The 19,758-nt window shown below is 47.4% G+C and overlaps 1 protein-coding gene across 1 annotated transcript; it reads left to right on the forward strand.

The window, feature by feature from the left end:
* Positions 1-163: 163 nt before the first annotated feature.
* Positions 164-19,023, forward strand: MIGA2 (mitoguardin 2). Its single transcript, XM_074891141.1, has 16 exons — positions 164-281; positions 1,839-2,078; positions 2,736-2,946; positions 3,892-4,004; positions 6,343-6,454; positions 6,955-7,094; positions 8,627-8,744; positions 8,930-9,030; positions 9,517-9,632; positions 10,060-10,132; positions 10,800-10,886; positions 11,555-11,653; positions 12,153-12,287; positions 13,035-13,088; positions 14,050-14,166; positions 14,789-19,023. Exons 2-16 carry the CDS (start codon positions 1,983-1,985, stop codon positions 14,987-14,989), a joined length of 1,773 nt encoding a protein of 590 aa, XP_074747242.1. The 5' UTR covers positions 164-281; positions 1,839-1,982; the 3' UTR covers positions 14,990-19,023.
* Positions 19,024-19,758: the final 735 nt, after the last annotated feature.

The following is a 19,758-nucleotide window of genomic DNA, read 5'->3' on the forward strand; positions in this document are numbered from 1 at the left end:
CCCGCCCCCCCGCCCCTTCCCCTGGCGGCTCAGCCGCACTCACCGCCGCATCCTCCAGCCAGGCCCGGGGGAGCACTTCGATTGGTCCGCCGGCTGACAGCTCGCCGCTCTTATTGGCTGGAGGGGCGCTGGGGGGAGCGGTTGTGCTGCCTCGCCGCCGTCGGCCCCGCCCCCGCTCAGGGTAGGCTGCGGCGCGAGGGAAGGAGACGCTGCCCTTCCGCGGCCATGGCGCGCGGCGGGGGGAGAGGGCGCCGAGTAGGGCCGCGCGTCCCCCCGCCACGGTGAGTGGTGCCGCCCGCCCGCTCGCGGGGGCCGGGCCGGGCCGGGCTGCACCATCGCTGGAGGGGGAGTGGGGGGGGAATCGAAAACGGGGACCCCCGGGTGGAACTGGGCCTGAGGGTGGGGGGACGCAGCGGGGTGCAGAGGGTACGGGACGCCCCCGGGATGCACGGGTGCGGGAGGCTTGGGGGTGCGTGGGGTGCGGGTGGTGCCCCGGGGTGTATGGGTGCAGGAGGCCCAGGGGATGCTCCAGGGGTGCGAGGGGCCTGAGGGACCCCGGGGCGCAGGGGCATGGCGGGTGCCCAGGGGTGCAGGGGGTGTGGGGATGCTCCAGGGAGCCCCGTCTGCAGGGCCCCAGCTTGCTGCAGTGCTGGTTACGGGGTGTCCCGCGGCGACCTCCCTGCCTGGGGCCTGCCTGGCCGGTGGGTTTTACCCCCCCGCACCCGGGGGTTCCTTCACCGCTTCGCCCCGAGAGGCCGCGGCAGGCAGGGCTGTGGCGAGATGCCCCGGCTGGAGGGATTTCACCGGTGCCTTGCTGCTGCCTTGTACTCCCCGGCCAGGTGTAGTAACCCCCAGGCTGGTTTCTGTGCCCAAAATTTCTTGCACTTTGCTCTCCTCATCTCTGCTCTGGCCAAAACGTTGCGTTTAACCTTGTGGGGAGAGTTCGTCCCTCGTGTCTGGTCCCTGCGGGCTCCCGCCACCTTGAGACTATTTCCAAACGTCGGCTCCTGGATGGGGTTACAGCAACCCATGGGCTGTGGGGTGTGAGGTTGCTGTCAGCTCTGGGGTCAGGCAGGAATGGGGGGTTGTTACGCGGCTGTAACACCCCGGGTGGGTTTAGCTTGTCGGTGTGGGGAGATGCCAGAGCCCGGTGTGGCCGGAGCACGGCCGCACGCAGGGTAAGAGCAGCGTCTCCTCGCTGCAGCAGGGCTGGGTTGCTGCAAAGGCTGGCTTGGCAGGGAGCGGGACCAAAGGGTTTACAACTTTGTGATGTTTAAAAGACAGTCCCCCCTGGTTTCAATACATTCTTCTGTAGCTCTGTCCTTGACGTGGAGCTCATCCCTGCTCCCCAGTTCCCAGCATGGCCAGCAAAACTCTGTGTAAACTCAAGCAGCTTTGAAACTTCCTGAGCAAACACCCTTTGGTTGGTGACTCCTGAGCAGGTCTTTGCTCTTGCTCAGTTTTCTGTGTGTCAGAATTTTGCCAATGAAAGTGTACGTGTGGTTATTTGTAATAGGTTTTATTTTTTATATGGGGACTGCAAACAAAATCCCTCCAGCCGTGTGCAGCCAGTTCTGGTGCAGGTAGAAATCTCTGGCAGCTGTCGAGCCCAAGGATGCTGCTGCTGTAGAGCAGTTTGGGAATCTGACCCCGTGGCTGGTAGGACAAGCAAAAAAAATTGCTGCTGTTGGTGAGAAGATGCTTTAGATCTCCTGCCTGCTTGGCTCTAGCAGCATTATTGCTCCAAGTGACCTGGTGTGTGGTTTGTGAAGTGCAGTACAAGGAGGCACAGGTCATGTGTTCCTTTCACTCACCTGATTTTTCTCCTCTTCCTGTAGGAGAATTGCTGGATGAAGGCCGACCCCAGGACTCTGAGCCAGATGTCAGAAAAAAGTTGGATTTCTTTGTGAGCAGCTCACACAGCATCCGCAAGTGCCCTTCCCCTTTGTGGCTCCTGGAGGTGCCAAAATCCTCGTTCAGACATGGCATTTAGAAGGACAGAGGGAATGTCCATCATCCAGGCCTTGGCAATGACTGTGGCAGAGATCCCTGTGTTTGTTTACACAACGTTTGGGCAGGTACAACAAGCAGGAAAGACTTTTCTGTTGGGTTCCTTGGGTTTTCTCTTTGGGGTTTGTCTGTAGAGAGAGAAGTGTCTGTTTTAGTTGTGAGGGGCAGAGGCACGATGGGGCGATGCTGGGGGACCTGGGTGGTTTGAGGGTTCATAAGAATTGCATGGAGAGTTTGGGATGGTGGGAGAGAGGTGCTCAGGGTGGGCTTGGGGAGGAGAGAGAAGGGCTTCCCACATCCCTCCCTGGGAGAACATCTGGGTTTGACCTTTCTCTTCTTCAAAAGCACTAAAAAAAGACTTTTGTTTTAAAGATTATTAATATATTTCACACTTGTAATAATGCAACACTTGGGGCAGTAAAGTTCAGCTGCATACCAGGGTTTCAGAGCTGAATTTGGGTAACTCAGATTGCATCTGTTACAGGCTGTGTGCAAATTTTGCAGTGTGTTTTGGTAATGATAATCGAGACCAAGTTCTCTAGGTTCTGTCAGAATGGTGCAGCAGTTTCTCTGCTGCTAAGTCTTAGTTGTGTAGCAGGGGCTTTGTTTTGTGGGTGGGAGGGGGAATGCTGAGGTGTCCTATGTTTAAGACTGCTTTAAAAAAAAAAAAAAGGTGCTGGAATTGGTTTTTCATTGTTGCTCTTTCATATCTTTTGTGTTTAAAGTCTGTCTTCTCTCAGCTGCGGCTCTCTCCAGGCCTGCGTAAGGTGCTGTTTGCTACAGCTCTTGGGACAGTTGCGTTGGCTCTTGCAGCTCATCAGCTGAAGCGTCGTCGTCGTCGAAAGAAGCAGATTGCTCCGGAGAAGTGCGGCTTTAAGCCTGGAGGGATCACAGTGCCCATCTTGCCAACCAGAAGGGTCTCCTCTGTGAAGAAAGGTTGGCCTTGCAGAAAGGGAGAATCTCCAAAAACCTTTTGTGGGGGAGCAAAGAGGGTGTACAGGGGCTGATGAGAAGTTCCTGACAGCTGGGGGGAGAGGAAAGCAAAGCCATTTGTGTAGTGCATCGGTGCAGAATGAAATTAGAAGCCTGAAGCACAGTGCCATGAACACAGGGTTAGCAGAGGAAAGGGGAAGGACCCTGAGTTCAAAGCCCTTGTGAGGAAAAAAGTGACACTGAGGTTTTCACCAAGGTTTGCAGTTCCCATCCCCCTTCCAACAGAGAGACTGTGGACCCGTTACACCGTGCTTCCCCTGATAATAACGATCTGGGGCACACGGTGACCTGGTTGCGTATTGATCTCGGTGATGCCAATATGATGCCTGACCCAGGGATCCCACGTGCAGCCGCGTCAGCGAGGTTGGGGGGTGGAGGGGAGGGCGGCCTGGGCCAGGCTGGGGAGGTGGGAGTGTCCGTCCAGCTCTGCGGCAGCTCCTGGACCTTGGGCAGCTTTTTCACCTGATTGTATTGATTTTTGGGGCAAGACTGACCCAGGGCATCAGCAAAACACTTTAGGGATTAAGCATTTGTTCTGTGAAACGTATGAAAATCTTTAAGCATTTTTAACAATAACCAAGGGAGTGACATCTGTGCTCTGTCTGGCCCGAGGGAATTTGGAGGAGTTTCTTTTTGATGCTTTCTATTTGCCTCCTGCCATCCATAAGTGGTGAATAAATATTCATTCCTCAGCCTCAGATCCCCACTGATACCAGCTTTCTTAGTGTCTCAGAGCAAAAAAGAACACACAGGAGATCTGTCACTCATTTCTAAGTATTGGATACTGCTTTGCCCATTCACAGTCCCACTTGACAGGGCAATGTTCCCCTCCCTGTTGCAGTGAACTGGGTCTAAAATCCTGTTTTTGTGTGACCTTCCCAACTACAGGATACTCCAGCAAGAGAGTCCAGAGTCCTGGCAGCAAGAGCAATGACACGCTCAGCGGAATTTCCTCCATCGAGCCCAGCAAACATTCCAGTTCCTCCCACAGCCTCGCCTCGGTAAGGACCTTCTCAACTGGGCTGGGAGAAGCAGGGCTGGGAGATGTGAGTGTACCTACCTGTAACAAGATCACTGAGTCCTTGGGCTTGTACTGGCTGACGGATAGCGCCAAAGCTTTTGGAGCAGAACAGGTTGCTGTAATTGTAGGGTGGGTTCTGATATTAACCTCACAGTGACTGTCTGGAGTTGCCTGTGTGAAATCAGAGCAGCATTTTCCTGTGCTCAAGAGCCCCAGGGTACATCCCACTTCTTTGGCCAACAAGGGGCTGCAGGAGGGACTTGTGTGTGGGACATGGCCGTGGTTCCTCGGGGCTCTCCGTGACCCCCTCAGGGAGCAAGGCTGGGTTGTCACTGGGTCTCACAGCAATGGGGGGCTTGTTTGCTTCCCTCTGTGGTGAGAGTTTGGGTGGCCCAGCAGCCCCTGTGCCAGCACAGCCCTCCTGTGCTGGGGCAGCTCACAGGTTGTTTGGTTGTTAAAACCAAGTTAACTACCAAAATCTGATAGCTCTGTTCGGGAAACAGTGCTAGTTGAGAAGACAGCCTAGTTGTTCTACCTCCTCCAAAGCCAAAAGCAGCCTATAAATACAGGTAATTCAGGCTTAACCAGGCAGGAGCCATCACTGCTTATATTCACCTCTTGTGAGACCAAATGCAGAGGTGCTGGGGAGCGTTTGTGGCTTTAAGACCTGTTTAACATCCCCATTCCTCAAAGCCTCGCTTGGTGCTGGAGCAGCAGGCAGCACGAGCAAACCTGCAGCTTCACGCACTGTGACTTACTGCGAAACACCCCCTCGGTGTCACCTGCCTGGGCTCGGTGGCTGGTTAGCAATGCTGGGGCAAGAAGAGGGAAAAATCACCCTTCGGAAGGGAGCTGTCGGCCAGCAGCACCCTGCAGTATGTGCGGGCATCGCTGTATTTTAGCTTGTCTTGGATGGTTAAAGCACCAGAAAGTTGCCAAAAACCTGTGCAGGCCAAAGTGTGTCTCCAGCAGGCGGCAGTGCTGGTGCGGCGCTGGGAGAGGAGCCCTGCACCAGTATGCCCCCGGGGTAACTGGGATGTGCTGGGACGTCTCAGTGCAGACCAAGCTGTGTCCAGCTCTAGCCTCCCTCCCTCTGCAAGGACTCTCACGTCCATTTAATTCCCCCACGGCTTCTCCCTTCCCACAGATATCGTCTGGGTTTTGTATCACTGAAGTCTGTTTAGATAAAAAACTGTCTAAATTCCTTTTTCCACTGCTGGTGCAGGGGTGGGGATATCCACACGGAGGGGGATCTGTTCCCGTACCCCCTTCATTGTGTGGGAGCTGAGCGTCTGTGACGCTGTACTCATTACTTTCATGTTACTTGATGGGAAAAGAGCTCATCCTTCACACAGCTGCAGTTTCTGCCAGCTCTCTTGTCTGCTTTCTGGGGCTCTTCTTTGCCATCTAGTAAATAAGTCAGCAGCAGTGAACTGATGATTTGCAGTTCTGGATCTCAAGGTGATTTATTAACACTCCACAGAGATTAATCAATGGAGGCAGGGCAAGAACTGATCTGTCAGACGATTATTGTAGCTTTTTTCCTAGTATCAGGCTCCCATTTGGACATTTTTCTAAGCCATATGAAAGCACTAGTGACTGTTGAACTCAGCACTCTACTGGGTCAGACTTCAAAAGACATTTATGTGCTAGTGTGAAATTGGAGAAAGCTGATAATTTGCTGTGTGCATCTTGGTGTTCAGCCCTCCCAGGAGTAGGTTTGGTTACAAAGAGAAGAGTGAGGATCCCTCTGGACAAAGTCCTCAGCTGTATTTTTGCTGGTAATCTGTTCCTTCGTTTGAACTGTGGCCGCTTGCCCCCACTTCCCGTGATTTTGGTACAGACAGATGGGGCTGACATGAACTTTCTGTCAAAATCCTTGCTCTTTTGTAGTGATTGCATTGGAGCTTTCTTAGGCTGTCGCCTCCATCAGCACTCACCGTTGTAGAGCTCACCATTTCCTAGTGAAGCTTCAGTGTAAATTGGTTGGGAAGGTATTTCCCACACAACTTTCTGTGCTTTCAAAGACAGCGCTGTGGTGCTGGGGGGAGAAGGGCAGGACTTCTCACCTTGCGTCTCAGCACTGTGTGGCTGTTGACAGCTTAGTGTGAACCCAAGTGGGAGCGGGCCAGTAACCCTTAATACCTTCCCCTTCCCAGACAAGAGAGTACTGATACGGGGAAGCACAAGGGCGAAGATGGGGAAGGGAAATGGCTTATCGTTGAAATTTAACTGGTGGTGGTGTTTGCGTGGTCTTATGTTGCTACCCTTGGAGAGAATTCAAAAGGCATTTGCTGCTCTCTGCTCCCTTCCTGCAGATGGTAGCAGTCAACTCTTCAAGCCCAACACCAGCAGGGATGTGGGAGGCCCAGGCAATGGGCGATGCTGGAGCCATTGGTGATTCCAGTGCAGAAAGCCTCTACGTCCAAGGTGAACAAGCACGAGGGTAACGTTGCTCTGGGAGGGTTGTTTATCACTGTGAGAGCAAAAAGAGAGTGTAAACTGCCATAGAGCCTCAGCAGTTCAATGTAGAGCTCTAACAGGAAGCTCTCCCATTCTTGACTTAAACTTGGTCACTTGTTAGTTATAAAAATCCCATCTTCTCCTAAAGAACTATTTCTCTGTTTTCTCAGTGAATAATTTACTTCCAAAATACTGTTCTTTGAGCAACAGGCTCACCTTGTGCAGAGAACAGTATTTTGGAAGTAACACAGCTGACACTTTAACCAGTTTGGGGATGTTCTTAACTTCTAATCCAAATTAAACCATATTTAAAAGGGAAAGAAATAGAATACATTTATTCTTTCTTATCATTTGGGGAGAGGCTTCCTTCTTTGCTGCATTGACTGAGTGAGCAAAGACTTGTGCTGTATCGCTTTGTTCCCACATGGCCTGGGACTCTCACAGCTTGTGTTTGGTTGTGTCACCAGGGATGGAGCTGTTTGAGGAGGCCCTGCAGAAGTGGGAGCAGGCACTGACCATCAGGCAGAGGGACAGTGCTAGTACCAGCACCCCTGTGCCCTGGGACAGCAAGAAACAGCAAGAGAGCATGTCTGAGAACATCCCAGAGGTAGGTCCTCGCTTTTCCGTTGATTTGCCAGCTGGGGAATGTGCTGAAATGCCAGCCTGGGTGCTGGAAGCAGTAATTAGTAGGAGGTTAAAAGAAGAGCAAATTAAGGGCAGGGTTGGACCAGACTCTGTTTAAGAGCTGTCTATATCTGCAGCTTCCTTATGCAATGTGAGTGGGTGTTTTTAATTTCTTTTTCTTTTTAATAAGTCTCGCCCCCTCATTCCCCAGCTTTTTCTACCCAGCTTCCAGCATCATGTCAGTCACTGTCATGCAAGTCCTCCAGTAGCAGAGGCTGCGGTGGGAAAAGGCTGTAACAAATACAGCGCCAGAAAGGAAGAAACAGCTTTTTGCCTGGCAGTGTTGTGTCTGTAACTTTTTAACACACTTGAAACTGGAGATCTTGATGGTCACTATCACTTTCCTAGGAAGCTGGGTGGAGGAGCAGAGGCCAGCTGCCTGTGTGTATTAATGAGTAAAGCGAAGTGGTAACTCGGTAGGAGCTAAGTATGCTGCTGCTCGCTGAGCAAGTGGGGCAGGGAGGTGTGTAACTCGTTCAGCCTACAGCTACAGGAACCAGTATTTTAGGACAATGCCTTGCTGTCTTGGACTTGAGGACTATGGAGGGAAGACCCTCTGATAAGAGGAGATCCAAACTAGAATGGCTCAGTGACAACCACAAAGCTAAAAAGAGCAGCTGTAGCTCAGGACTGTGAAAGGAGCCAAACTCCCAACTCTCCAGGAGCTCTCGCTGGCAAAAAGTGTTCCCAGCCTCTTATAAACACGACCTGGTGTAGTACGTGTGGGGGATATTTGTCTTTTGTGCTGGATAATATTTATCCAAGTCAAATCTGGATTGCCTTGTTGTTGTCTCTCCTTGAAGAGTCCTATAGTATTTCTAAAATTGACTTAAAACCAGTTGATTTATTATCAAAATAGATTTTGTGCTTCTTGTTAATGCTTCTGTCTTCTGGGTAAGATACTCATGCAGACACAGGGGCATGAAGGCAAGATGCTGTGTAAGTCTTGTTTTTCTGCCCCCCTGCCCCCCTTTTTTTTTTCCCCCTATCCTCCTGTGCTGCTTACAGCAAACTTTGCTTATACCCAGCACCTTAATCCAAGGACTCTTACTCTGTTATCCAGTTCTGAATACTCTGTTGTATTCAACACAGGTTTTCTGATGTGACTCCCTCTTGAAATTAGGCTGAAGTCACAAGTCAGGAGAATTAAGTGATCTGTAACTCATTAAAATACCTGTTTTTCTGGATGGCAGGTTAAAGTTCTTAAGTTCATTCTTCCTTTTTTAACAAAATTGTGAAGCTAAAAAGCCAGAGGGTTTGAATAGGCTGCGCAGAAGCTTCCCTCTCCTTGCGTTATTAGCTGCATTGTAGGATTAATGAGTCCCCTCTCCCCTTTAAATCATTTAATCTGCAAACTGTAAATCCCATTTTACTGAAAATTCCCTTCCATATTTGTGCTGTCAATCTGTCTCTGCCCAGCTGGCTAACTAAAGGTGGCATTTATGTATATTCAAGGAGGAGTCCCAGAAAAGGGAGTTTGCCGAGAAGCTGGAGTCCCTCTTGCACCGAGCCTACCACCTCCAGGAAGAGTTTGGGTCTTCGCTCCCGTCAGACAGCATGCTGCTGGATCTGGGTATGGGAGCTGGGTTAGAAATGCATTAAAATACCAGTTTCTGTCTGGTTTTATGTCTTTTCTGTAAGCTAGGCAATGAAGTAGTGACAAAATGCTGTTTGTGGGTGGGGGTGAGAGAGCACGGGAGTTAGGAGGAATGGTAGTCCACAAACTCCCAACACATGCAGCTTCTTCCTCTCCTCCAGAGAAGACTTTAATGCTTCCGTTGACGGATGGGTCACTGCGGCTTCGGACGGATGATGAAGACAGCTCAATTTCCGAGGACTCCTTCTTCTCTGCAGCAGAGGTGACTTTAAGTTTCAGCTGTGTGTTGCAGTCCAGCTGCTTGGAGGGGAGCCACAAAGGCAGTGGAGCCAAACACATCTTGGTTGAGGAAGATGGTGAAACATGGAGCAACAGCCCCAAGCTGGGAGGTTCATGATCGATGTTGGGAAAAGCTGTTTAATTAGGGGCATGGTGCAGCCCTTTCCAACCAGCATTTCCATGTCATCTTCCTTATCTATGGTAGAAAACATGCCATAACAGCTAGGAAAGTACTGTAAATCTAATGTAACGTGGCTTGGTTGTGTAAATTTTAGGGGATTAGAGCTGTGTCAGAGCTGAGACAGCTTTGAAACTGGTGGGAAAAGAAATATCTTTGCATGAAATAATTGGCACTGACAAAAGTTTGCTAGCTGAAGGCAGCACATCTTGCTTGTGTGCAGTCTCTGAGTATTTGCAAATATTTAACAAGATCATTTTTTTCTTCCCATGCCTCTCGCCACCTCTACAGCTCTTTGACTCCCTCCACTTTGAGGAAATACCATTCCACCTCTCTAAGCCAGTGGCGGCATATGAAGAAGCTCTGCAGTTAGTGAAAGAAGGGAAAGTTGCGTGCCGGACGCTAAGGTGAAGTGCCAGCTGGAGTTGTGGGTCCTTGTGTTGAGGCTCCTTTGAGCAGTGCGAACACATCATTTGCCTTGAGCAGCCCTATAACCAGAATAAACCTTTGGGGTTGGAAACTCTTAGCATCCTTCCTGCTGGTTCAGAATTCCCAGGGAACTAGCCGCAGATTTTAGGACACATGTTAAGAAAGGGTAATTGTCCCAGGAAATTAGTAATGAGAAATGTGCCTGTTCTGGCTGGCTGGCTGGCATGGTCCTGTGCTGTAACAGCCTTTGCAGAGGTGCTGTGGTCCCCCAGGGAGCTGTGCAAAGGGAATACAGTTGTTACTTTCTCCTAGGCACAGACTGGGAATTACTTTTTTTAGGGGAGCATAGTTGTTAGGAACACAGACATCAGGAGAGCTGAAATTTATGCAACCCTTTCCCTCTAGGACAGAGCTCCTTGGCTGCTACAGCGACCAGGATTTCCTTGCGAAGCTGCATTGTGTCAGGCTGGCCTTCCAGGTGAGAACAGCTTGAGGCTCCTGGGTTCCCATGGCGCATTGCTGCCAGCAGCACGTTCTCCTCTGCCTGTGGGGGGTGAAGTCTTTCCCCCTCTAGAGCAAGTAAAAGCAGAAGCAGCAGCAGCCCAAGCTCCCCTTGCTTAACTCTGTAATCCCGTCCTGATCGCTTTGATTTGGAGAGGGAGAGGATCCCCTGGTCCCCGTGCCCAGCTTGAGCATTGGTTACATGGCCACTGACACTGGTTTAGTTCTGGAAGTGAAAGTTTGGTAATTTCAGAGCTGCCCAGGAGCTGCTACTCCCACTTAAGCTTGTCATTGGTCTGGACTCAAACCTCTGAAGTGGGGGAGCGAGGTTTCCTTCTCCTTACTGCAATCTGCATCCTAGCACTGTGTGTCTAGAGCCTGAACAGCAGCTTTTGTGCCCTGGCCCCACTACCACTGGCTCCCGTGCCTCCATTCTTGCCTCTTCCAGTCTTTCAGCCTAATTTTAAACTTGCTTCATGGAGGAGAGCAGTTTTGTTTAGATTCTAGACTCCATCTTATTAAAGGTTAATGATACTGGTGTATGCAGCATTGCACTGCTTTATGTCCCTTTTTTTTTTTTCTCCCAACTCGGAATCCGTGTGGGCGTAGGTGCTCACTGGAGGCTTCTTGTGTTCCCTTTGCAGGAGCTGCTGGAGGATGAAAGCAATCAACTGTTTTTTGGGGAGGTTGGCAAGCAAATGGTGATAGGACTGATGACAAAAGCTGAAAAGGTAGGACGTTTGTATAACAACTTATCTGTGTCTTGCAAGCACAGGGACGCTTATTCTTCCATCCCAACTCAGAGTTTTTCCAGTGTCTTGTAAGAAAGAAACTTGATCTGTATGCTGGTGACTATTGTGAGAAATAAAATGCCTGTGCTTTTAATCTTGTTTAACCAAATTCTCTTGAAAGAACCTCTCTGTGCAGCTCCTGTCCACACTTTGATACTATGCCTTACGGCAGCAAACAGAGAGTACAGGCTGTGCATCAGCAATGGCATCATCTGAAGGAATATAGGAAAGGGGAAAGAATCAGACCTTTGTGTCAACCCCATAGCAGCTCTCAGATCACTGCTCTAGTCACTGGTTATCCCCTAAACAGGGAGATCGTCGCTTGCACAGCGTTAGTCCCTTACTGGCTTGATTTGCTTACAGGTGTCTCTAGCTACTTCCTTGAAGAAAGTGGAGCAGCATAGGTGCTTTGAGTCCCAGCTGAACCTGGGGCCATCCATGCCTCCCAGAAATAAATTCTCTTTCTGCACAAAGAGTGTTTTGGCTAAAAACTTCAGCCAGTTGCATGCATTGGTGTTGATGTTAGCTCAAAATAGTCATCAAACTTTGGTGAAATGTGCCCACAACTGTTGTACCTTCTGAAGTGGTTTGTTTCTCTGCTTTCCCAGAATCCCAAAGCTTTTCTGGAAAGCTATGAGGAGATGTTGCATTATGCACTGAAGCAAGAGACCTGGCCGACCACCCAGCAGGAGCTGGAGGGAAGAGGGGTTGGTAACGACGTTCTCTCTAGAAAGTTCCAGAGGAGTTGGAGGATAATGAATATATAGAAATGGCTCAGGAGTGGAAGAACTGCTGCTGAAATGCGATTGTTTTGCAATTATACATTTTTGGGGAGGGCAGGGGCAAAACTGTCTGATGGGGTGTTTAAACTTCATGGCAAATCTTGCCTTCAGCAATGTCAGCACTACTGTGGTTAAAAAAACCCAAACCCCAACTCAAATTCCCAACTTCTTCTAGAGGGCACAATCTACTGTCTGTAGGTCTGTAAGATTTGTTTGCCTTTTGACCGGGCTTTTTCTGGACACAGGATTAATAAGTCTCTTGGCCAACCCCTCTCTGGAGACTGTGAACTGAGTGTACGCAGTTCAGTCCTTCTGCCTTGGTGGGAAACTTCACCTCATTACATTTAGTTGCTTTGAAGCAAAAGAGTAAAGTCCATCTTTTTTTAAACGTGTCTCCTTTACAGACTGTTCTGCTCTCTGACAGGTGGTATGCATGAGTTTCTTTGATATTGTGCTGGACTTCATCCTCATGGATGCTTTTGAGGATCTGGAGAACCCACCCTCCTCCGTGCTGGCTGTGCTGCGCAACCGCTGGCTCTCCGACAGCTTCAAGGAGACGGTGCGTTAAATGGGGAATCGTTGCGCTGAGTGCGAGATCGCAGTGCCAAGGCTAGAAAAAGAGTATGACCTCAGCTGTCCTGGCTGCGCTGAATTTTCTCTTCAGAAATACCATGCCTTCCTGAAGCTCTAAACAACAGTCTTCTGGTACATGTAAATTGTTTACAGGAAAGCTTTCCTTATTTTAAAAGCATCTGGTTGGCTCTAATAGACTTACTTTTCTAGTTGCCTTTATCGCTGATGCCATGGAGATGTTAAAAGATGACAGCGCATATTTTTGTGAATAAGAGGATCAAAATGCAGGGAAAAACCTGTGTGTTTTTTTAGCACTTGGCCATTCGTTTGGGTGGTACCTCAGCAGACACTCAAATAGCAGCATTTTCCTCTAGTTCTGGCCCCCAGCTGCATATTTGACTGATTAATTTCATAGACTGAGAAGATGATGGTTGGGAGGCACCTTTTAACAGCTGTCTGCTTACAGTCTGCATTCAGGGGTGTTTGGCAGCTATGTCAGATCATATTGGCAATCTTCAAAACCACTTCAGCTTTTCAGGAGCAGGTCTGGAGTGGCCAAATCTGCTTCCAGTTCACTTAGATTTTTGTCAGTAATTTTAGAATTGTTGGCAGCAAAGGGCCACTTGTTTGATATTGTTATGGCAACATGTTGGTAAACTGTTTTTTTTGTTGTGTGTTTTTTTTTTCTGAAAAGTAATCCCAGTAACTGATGGTCTCTTTTCATTAATCATAGGCTCTAGCAACTGCCTGCTGGTCAGTTCTGAAAGCAAAAAGGAGGCTTTTGATGGTAAGCAAAGTTAATTAAAAGAGAAAGAGTCTAATGTATTTGAAGCTGAAAAGATAACACTTAGATCTTGACAAATACAAAATCTGAGTGGTATAAGACTGAACTGAATTGCATTCTTTGTGATGTTTTAGAGAGCTGGGGTCCTGCCATCATTGCTCCAGTGCCATTCAGTGTTTTACTGAATCCGTATGGGTTTATTCTGCCTTTTTCTTAATGTGAGGATTCAAAAGACAACGTTGCCTGTCTGGTATTCCCTCTCCCTGCTCAGAATACTGTAAGAATGGTCACAGACACCAAGCAACAAGGGGCTGCTCCTGAATTGTAGTTTCCCTGCTGGCAGCGCAATGAATGGCTCACGGGCTTCTCCGCTTGCCAGTGCTGATTGCTGACTAGCTATTACTTAATGCATTTCCCTTAAATCTGTGGCTTTCTAAACTATCGAAGCAGATGAGTTCATGGAACCTGGGGAACAGGAAGCCGCAACTTCACAGGCCCCGTTCTGCCACAGGGTCTGTGGCCTCTGGCAAGTTTTCAACTCCTATCCCACAGCCAGCTGGTAGGACTGGATTTGCCTCATGAGATGGTACAAAGAGAATTGAAAGCGTAGGAGGCTGTATTGGTGCTGTCATGCAGTAGCTTTGTCTTGGATATTTGCATGTCCTTTCCTGGCTTAGTCCAGAGTCCATAAAGACTGCCCGATGGTTGCCTTTCATTTTCTTCTTCTATTTATTTTTCTCCTGAAATAGTAGTTTAGAAACATGAAGATAGAAAGCTCTAGTCATCCTTCAAGGCATCTGAAAGATAAATGTAATTCTGCAGGAAGAGATGTTCTTAAATAGCTTTAAACTTCAGTTACTGAAGCACGGCGCTTTCTGGCAGGGAATGCGGTAGCTGATATGGAATAAGCTGCTAATTCTGTCTGAGAACCAAGACCAACCAATTCTTCCCTTCCCTGTGGCAGGTACCAGATGGCTTTATCTCTCATTTCTACTCCGTATCGGAGCATGTCAGTCCTGTTCTAGCCTTTGGTTTTCTGGGGCCCAAGCAGCAGCTATCTGAAGTCTGCAGTTTCTTCAAGGTAAGATCGTTTTTCTGTACCTAATCTGTGTGGGACTCCTGCTGTCTTCTAGCTTAAAGCTGTAGATCTGTGCTTTTAGTGACTGACACGGCATTAAGAAACTTGGCTCTGTACAAAAGCCTTCTGAAAAACACTGGGTTTTGAGGTGCAGGTTGCTGAATTCAGATTGATAAAAGTTCCCAGCACAGTTTACCATAGCTGATAGCAAAATGTGTGATGAGATCAATTTATACCATCAGTATTGGAAAAGATTATGGGTGCATATGCTGAAATAATATCTTGTCTAATAGTACATGGGATCTTTCAAGTTACATATTTGATCTTAAAGCCGAAGTCCTCTTGTCTTGTAGATGATATCATGAGAGGCTGTGTTGCATTCATTACATGTTTGCATGGATATTGCCATGATCAGCATTGCTCTCCTGACTTCAGGAGCTCTGCTATCCTGTTTCAGAGGTGTGAGGGGATCTGGCCACAAATGTAATACCCAGCCTGAAGCAGATCTTTGGATGGCAGACATGCAAAATTCCTTATGGGGTTCTCTGCTTGCTGCAGTCCAGGCAGCTGCTGTTGGCAGGTGGGAGGAGGTCTCCTGACTGTAAACCTTTCCTGGTCTTTGCAGCACCAGATAGTACAATATCTGAAGGACATGTTTGATTTGGACAACGTGAGATACACAACAGTGCAGTCACTGGCAGAAGACATTTTGCAGCTGTCGCGGCGGCGCAGCGAGATCCTCTTGGGCTATCTGGGCACCGAGACTTCCCCTGCGATGAACGGCGTGCTTCCTGGTGAAAATGAGCCGCTGGGGGAACTCATCTGATATCAATCTGATGTCAATCAGGGGAGGAAAACAGTTTTGTACAAGGACCTTTTTCCTCACAGAGATGGATAAAACTACCTGCAATATGCAGGTGGCAGCAAAGACTATCTTGACACAGCAACCTGGTGGGACCTTCTGCTTTTTGTAGCCAGTAGTGTTTGCTGGGATGGATCCAGGACCACTTGCCAGCTTATGGTTTGAATTTCTTCTTTGTTCCACCTTCCTGTTCTTTTTATTATTATTTTTGTTAACGTGTCATATAAACCACAAACTGCCTGGGCCCAGATTTTTGCCCAGTTCTCTTGAATAGGGCAACATACGTACCCGTTTCACCTGTGCGTTTCCTGGGAGAAAATCCCTGACGTTTACGATTGTGTGTGGGAGCAGGAACATCATTGGTAAATTCTCCACTTGACCCTTAGCTTCTCAAGGAGGCTTTGTTTGCTTTGGGATTTTTATTATCATTCTTCTGTGCTGTGTTTCTACAGACATTACTGCTGATTTTTACCTTATGTGTTTTAATGCATGCAATGTGACTAGCAAAGATTTCTTTCCCAGGGAGGAAGAAATACTTCTGTAAAGCACTGAAGTAAAATGCAGACTTTTATAACCAGTCTGAAGCTCTAAGGAAGTTGGTCTGTTCCCTCTGTGTTGCTCCTCTTTGCAGGCCAGGTGACGGGCTCTGTGCCGTGGTCATCCTTGCTTAGGAGATTGCTGAGGTCTGTTTGCCCCTAAGGCAAGCTAGTGTGAGGAGGGGGTGGATTTTCATCCTGCCCGTGCATGCACAAAGTCTTTAACATCCATCAAAGTGCCTTGCTGTATTTCAGAATGAGCCAGCAGCAGTTCTTGCTGGGTAGGAGGTGTGGGGCGTACACGAGCAGAGGGAACCGGTATAGCGTGGTGCCTGTTCCTGTTATGCACAAGGTAATAAGAGGTGTAGATGTTGGATGTGATGTACGAAAGGGGTTATGTGTGCAGGTAGCTGGAGAGCTGGGATCAAGCTGCCAGAGAGGAAGTGACTCCAGTCTGTCAATCCTAAGAAACATAATGTAGTGTTGGGTATAGATCAACCACATGTCTATGTATGGCCTTGTAGTGCTGGGACGGGCTCTTCTCAGATGCTGTGATCCTGACTGCCCAGCCAGCACCTGAAATCTGGCTGCTTTGGGACATGCTCTGAGTTGGATACTAGTGTAGGGTAGCGGCAGTGGAGTGTGCTGGACCTGAGGCGGTCCTGGCTTTTGTGTGAGGTTTGCAGTGATTTGCTGAGTCCTCTGTGAGTGCAGTGTCACACATGAAGGTTGAGGGTCCAGCCTGGGCCTTCTCCTGTTTCAGTCCACGTACAGCTCCAAGTCCTAGCCTCAGAATGAGGAGGTCTTCAGGGAGAGAAAAGGAGGACTTTCACAAAAACACAAGCTTCACTGTTTGTTGTTTTTTTTTTTTTTTCTCCAGACTGATTAGTTATCCCTCATGTCTGTTACAGGTAAAAGGCATAAGCCTTATCTAGCCATATTTTTGCAAGGGGGAAAAAAAAAAATGTAAGAATCTGGAGTTTCCACGTGAGTGGAAAGTCAGTGCATGGGCTTGGAGAATACAACTGTCTTCTTTCTTCCTCTTCAGATATCTAATGTGGATTCTGCTGGCAAAAGCAGGAAGGAAGTAAACAGGGAAAAAGTAAACAGGAGGATATAAAAGGAGTAGATAAATGCTCTTGAGATTCTTGCAAGAGGGTAAGTGTGGAGCACGTAACATCTGTTGCTCTACAAGCACGTCAGGCTGATGTGGCTTATCCTGAAGACTAGATTAATGCAATAAACAAGACAGTGCTGAGGCAGAAGTGAGGAGCAGCTGACCCAAGTGAGGCTGCATGAAAAAAACTGTTATGAGAATGATTTAAGAGACAGCAACTGAAACTAGGAAAGGTTTCTGAGGTGTCTTGCTCCTGGCAGCATGCAGTGAGAGAAGAAAGAGATGTTGTATTAGCAGGACATACATGCTATATGTAAACTGTGAATTCAAGGTATGTTATATTCTGAAAGCAAGTTACTTTGCCAAAAAAAAATGTTTATAGTTCTTTGTGCTCTTGTATGGCTGGTTTAGAAGAAAGAGTAACTTCAGCAGCTTTGTAGAGTGGTTAAAAAGATGCTAAAATGTGAAGATTAATGTAATAAGAGGGATTGTAATTCTAAACAATCAATGCTGTTAATTTTTCATTTTTAGAGTTTTTATGTGTATTTATTTACTACTTCGAGTGTCTTTTGGCCTCGGTGCTTGGGGCAGCCTGCCTGCTTTGTGTACAGACAAGAACACTGGCTGCTGACTTTGGTCTTCGCACATTCTTGCAGGAGAGCGTACTGAAACAGGGTCCCCGTGAAGCAAACACTAACTTGCACTGCAGCTTTTTAAGCTTAGAAATTGTAAATTCCTAAACTATCAAAAGGAAGAATGACCATTTTATTACAGCTTTATGCTTTTCCTTAGCCCTTATTGCAAACAGGGTATGTATGCTGCCTTCCCAGGGAAGGTAAAGAGGAATCCTCCTCGACAATATCTGCAGCTTCTTGAATGTTGAGTTCTCCCTCTCTGCCCACCAACACTAACTCGCTCCTGCACAAGCCAAGAATGTCAGCTGAGACAAACTGATTTTCTCTTTAACAGGGAGGATGTTAAACTCCTCTACGTGCCCTGCCCCCCCTGCTAGCTCATTGCTGCTCTTTCTCCCTACCCACCCCCAGTGTAGCTTGAGAGGAAAGGCAGAAGAAGGGTGGCTGCAGCCTCTGAAGGGTACTGTTCAGATCAGGGGGTTCAGAGGAGCTGTTCCTGTGGAAGAAGCTCTCCCTGACCTGAGGGGTGGTGGTCAGTACCTGCTGTGTTCAGCTGCTTTGGATGCAACCCTGAGCAGGGGCTCAGGCTGCTTCCACTGATCCATCCCATCCAGAGCAGGGCTTGGCCCAAATGGCAACCACCTCATACTCATCTGTTTTGCAGGGCAGAGTAAAACGTTATGATGAAAAAACTGTCTGCCCTCTGGCTTCGTAAGAGATCACTAGAAAATCCTTCTTTCCCCAGCAGATTGTGTTTTAGCAAAGGAAACTCTTCAGTATTAGTAGCAGATGAGATGCATATTCGGGTAGAATCTCTAGAGATAAGATATTTGCCTTTTTTATAATGAACCCTTATTCTCAAGGGGTTAAATCATTCTGGGCTGACACTTGCAAGATTTTAACACTGATGGGGATTTAAAGTGGCTTAGCAGCTATGAAATAAAATCCTTCAATAGTTTCTGATGCTTAAACAGAATTTCAAATATGCATGACTTTCAGTTTTTATGTGGAGGTTGTAACAAGCTTCGCCAGTGGTTAAAGTACATACTCAGTACTTTAGTATGTATGTAGAGACTACACCAAATGGCTCTAGGAGGATCTTTATGATCTTTAAAGCACAAATACATTAATAAAAAAATTATGAGGAAAAATCTGTCTTCTTGTATCACAAGATCAGCGTGGCTTTGAAGAGCATGAGTTGTGCTGTCTCATACAAGGAGGTGGGAAAGCAGGATTTTATTTACCCCTCTTCAGTAGAACATTCCTCTGCCATATGTGAAACTAATGAATGTAAATTTGTGCCTATTTTTTTCTCGATTTCCTAAAGGTGTACAAATCTGTTCTTGTTTTGCTTCTTTCTTTTCCTCTGCAGCTAATTTTGTTTTTAATACCTTTAATCTTAGGATGTGGGCATTACAAGTCAAATAAAATTTTCCTTCATGATTGTAGTTTTTGTTTCTAAATTTTCTGGCGAAACTTGCTAGAAACTCAAGTCTTTGGTTTCTGATTTAGGTGGTAGTTGTGGTGACACCTCTGGTGCTAGAGTGATGGTGTAAAACAAGGCTCTTTTTTCCTAGAGTCAAAATGCTAAACTTACAGCAAGTAAACTTAAGGGTTTTGTTTGCATGAGGAGTCTCCCTGGTTCTACTGAAGAGAAGTCCTTTGATTAAGCAGGCTATAAAATAAACAAGACAACTCATTGTACTTTGAGCAGTGGTTGAAAACTGTGGTGTTTCATTTTCCATATTTTTCTCTTTCTGTGGTGGTTTGATTGTGTTTGGGTGTGGTGTGGGTAGGCTAGTGGGCTATGATAAAGTGGTAACAGAAATCCCAGTGAGGAGCAGAATCTCTTAAGTATGCTACAAGAAATTGGACAATGTTTATCAGCCTCCCAAACTATGTGAAGGAAACCCAGAGTAAAGACTGTGGGTTGGTATCAGAGATGCCCATCTGCTGAGCAATGCAGGAAACTCGTCTTCTCACTCTTCTGAAGCAATTACAGTATGTTTAAATACTTTCGTTTTCAAATGATACAGAAACCAGATTGAATCAGATAGGCCGTTTGCTTCCCCACTGATTAAGATTTCATCCATATACTTTAAAATTAAGAAAAAAAAGAGCCTTGGTTAGCATTAATGCAAGCCTGTCAAACTATGATATATGCAAATAAAATGTTCATGAATAGGAAAATTTTTGTCTCATGCCCCACCCTGAACGTCAGTTGAAAGAGTTAAAAGGAGTTTCTCTTAGTTTCCATGGTGTCAGACTGTATACTCATTACATCTCCAGAGCAGCTTTGTGCTTTCTTATGCTGAAGGAACAGAGCAAAGGCTGCTCTATGTATTGACACTTTCTTCTTATGTTCAGGAAGGAGTGGGTGAATATAGCAATGAAGCCCACAATTTTCAGTACTTGTCATGGTACATAGATCAAATGTAATCCACT

This window comes from Strix uralensis, chromosome 21, assembly GCF_047716275.1.
Source record: "Strix uralensis isolate ZFMK-TIS-50842 chromosome 21, bStrUra1, whole genome shotgun sequence".
Classification (NCBI taxonomy): Eukaryota; Metazoa; Chordata; class Aves; order Strigiformes; family Strigidae; genus Strix; species Strix uralensis.

Coding starts and splice junctions, on each gene's coding strand:
- MIGA2 (XM_074891141.1), top strand. CDS start 1,983: ATGGCATTTAGAAGGACAGAGGGAATGTCCATCATCCAGGCCTTGGCA. Junction 9,031..9,516: donor CCTTCTTCTCTGCAGCAGAG/GTGACTTTAAGT, acceptor CCACCTCTACAG/CTCTTTGACTCCCTCCACTT. Junction 14,167..14,788: donor AAGTCTGCAGTTTCTTCAAG/GTAAGATCGTTT, acceptor TGGTCTTTGCAG/CACCAGATAGTACAATATCT.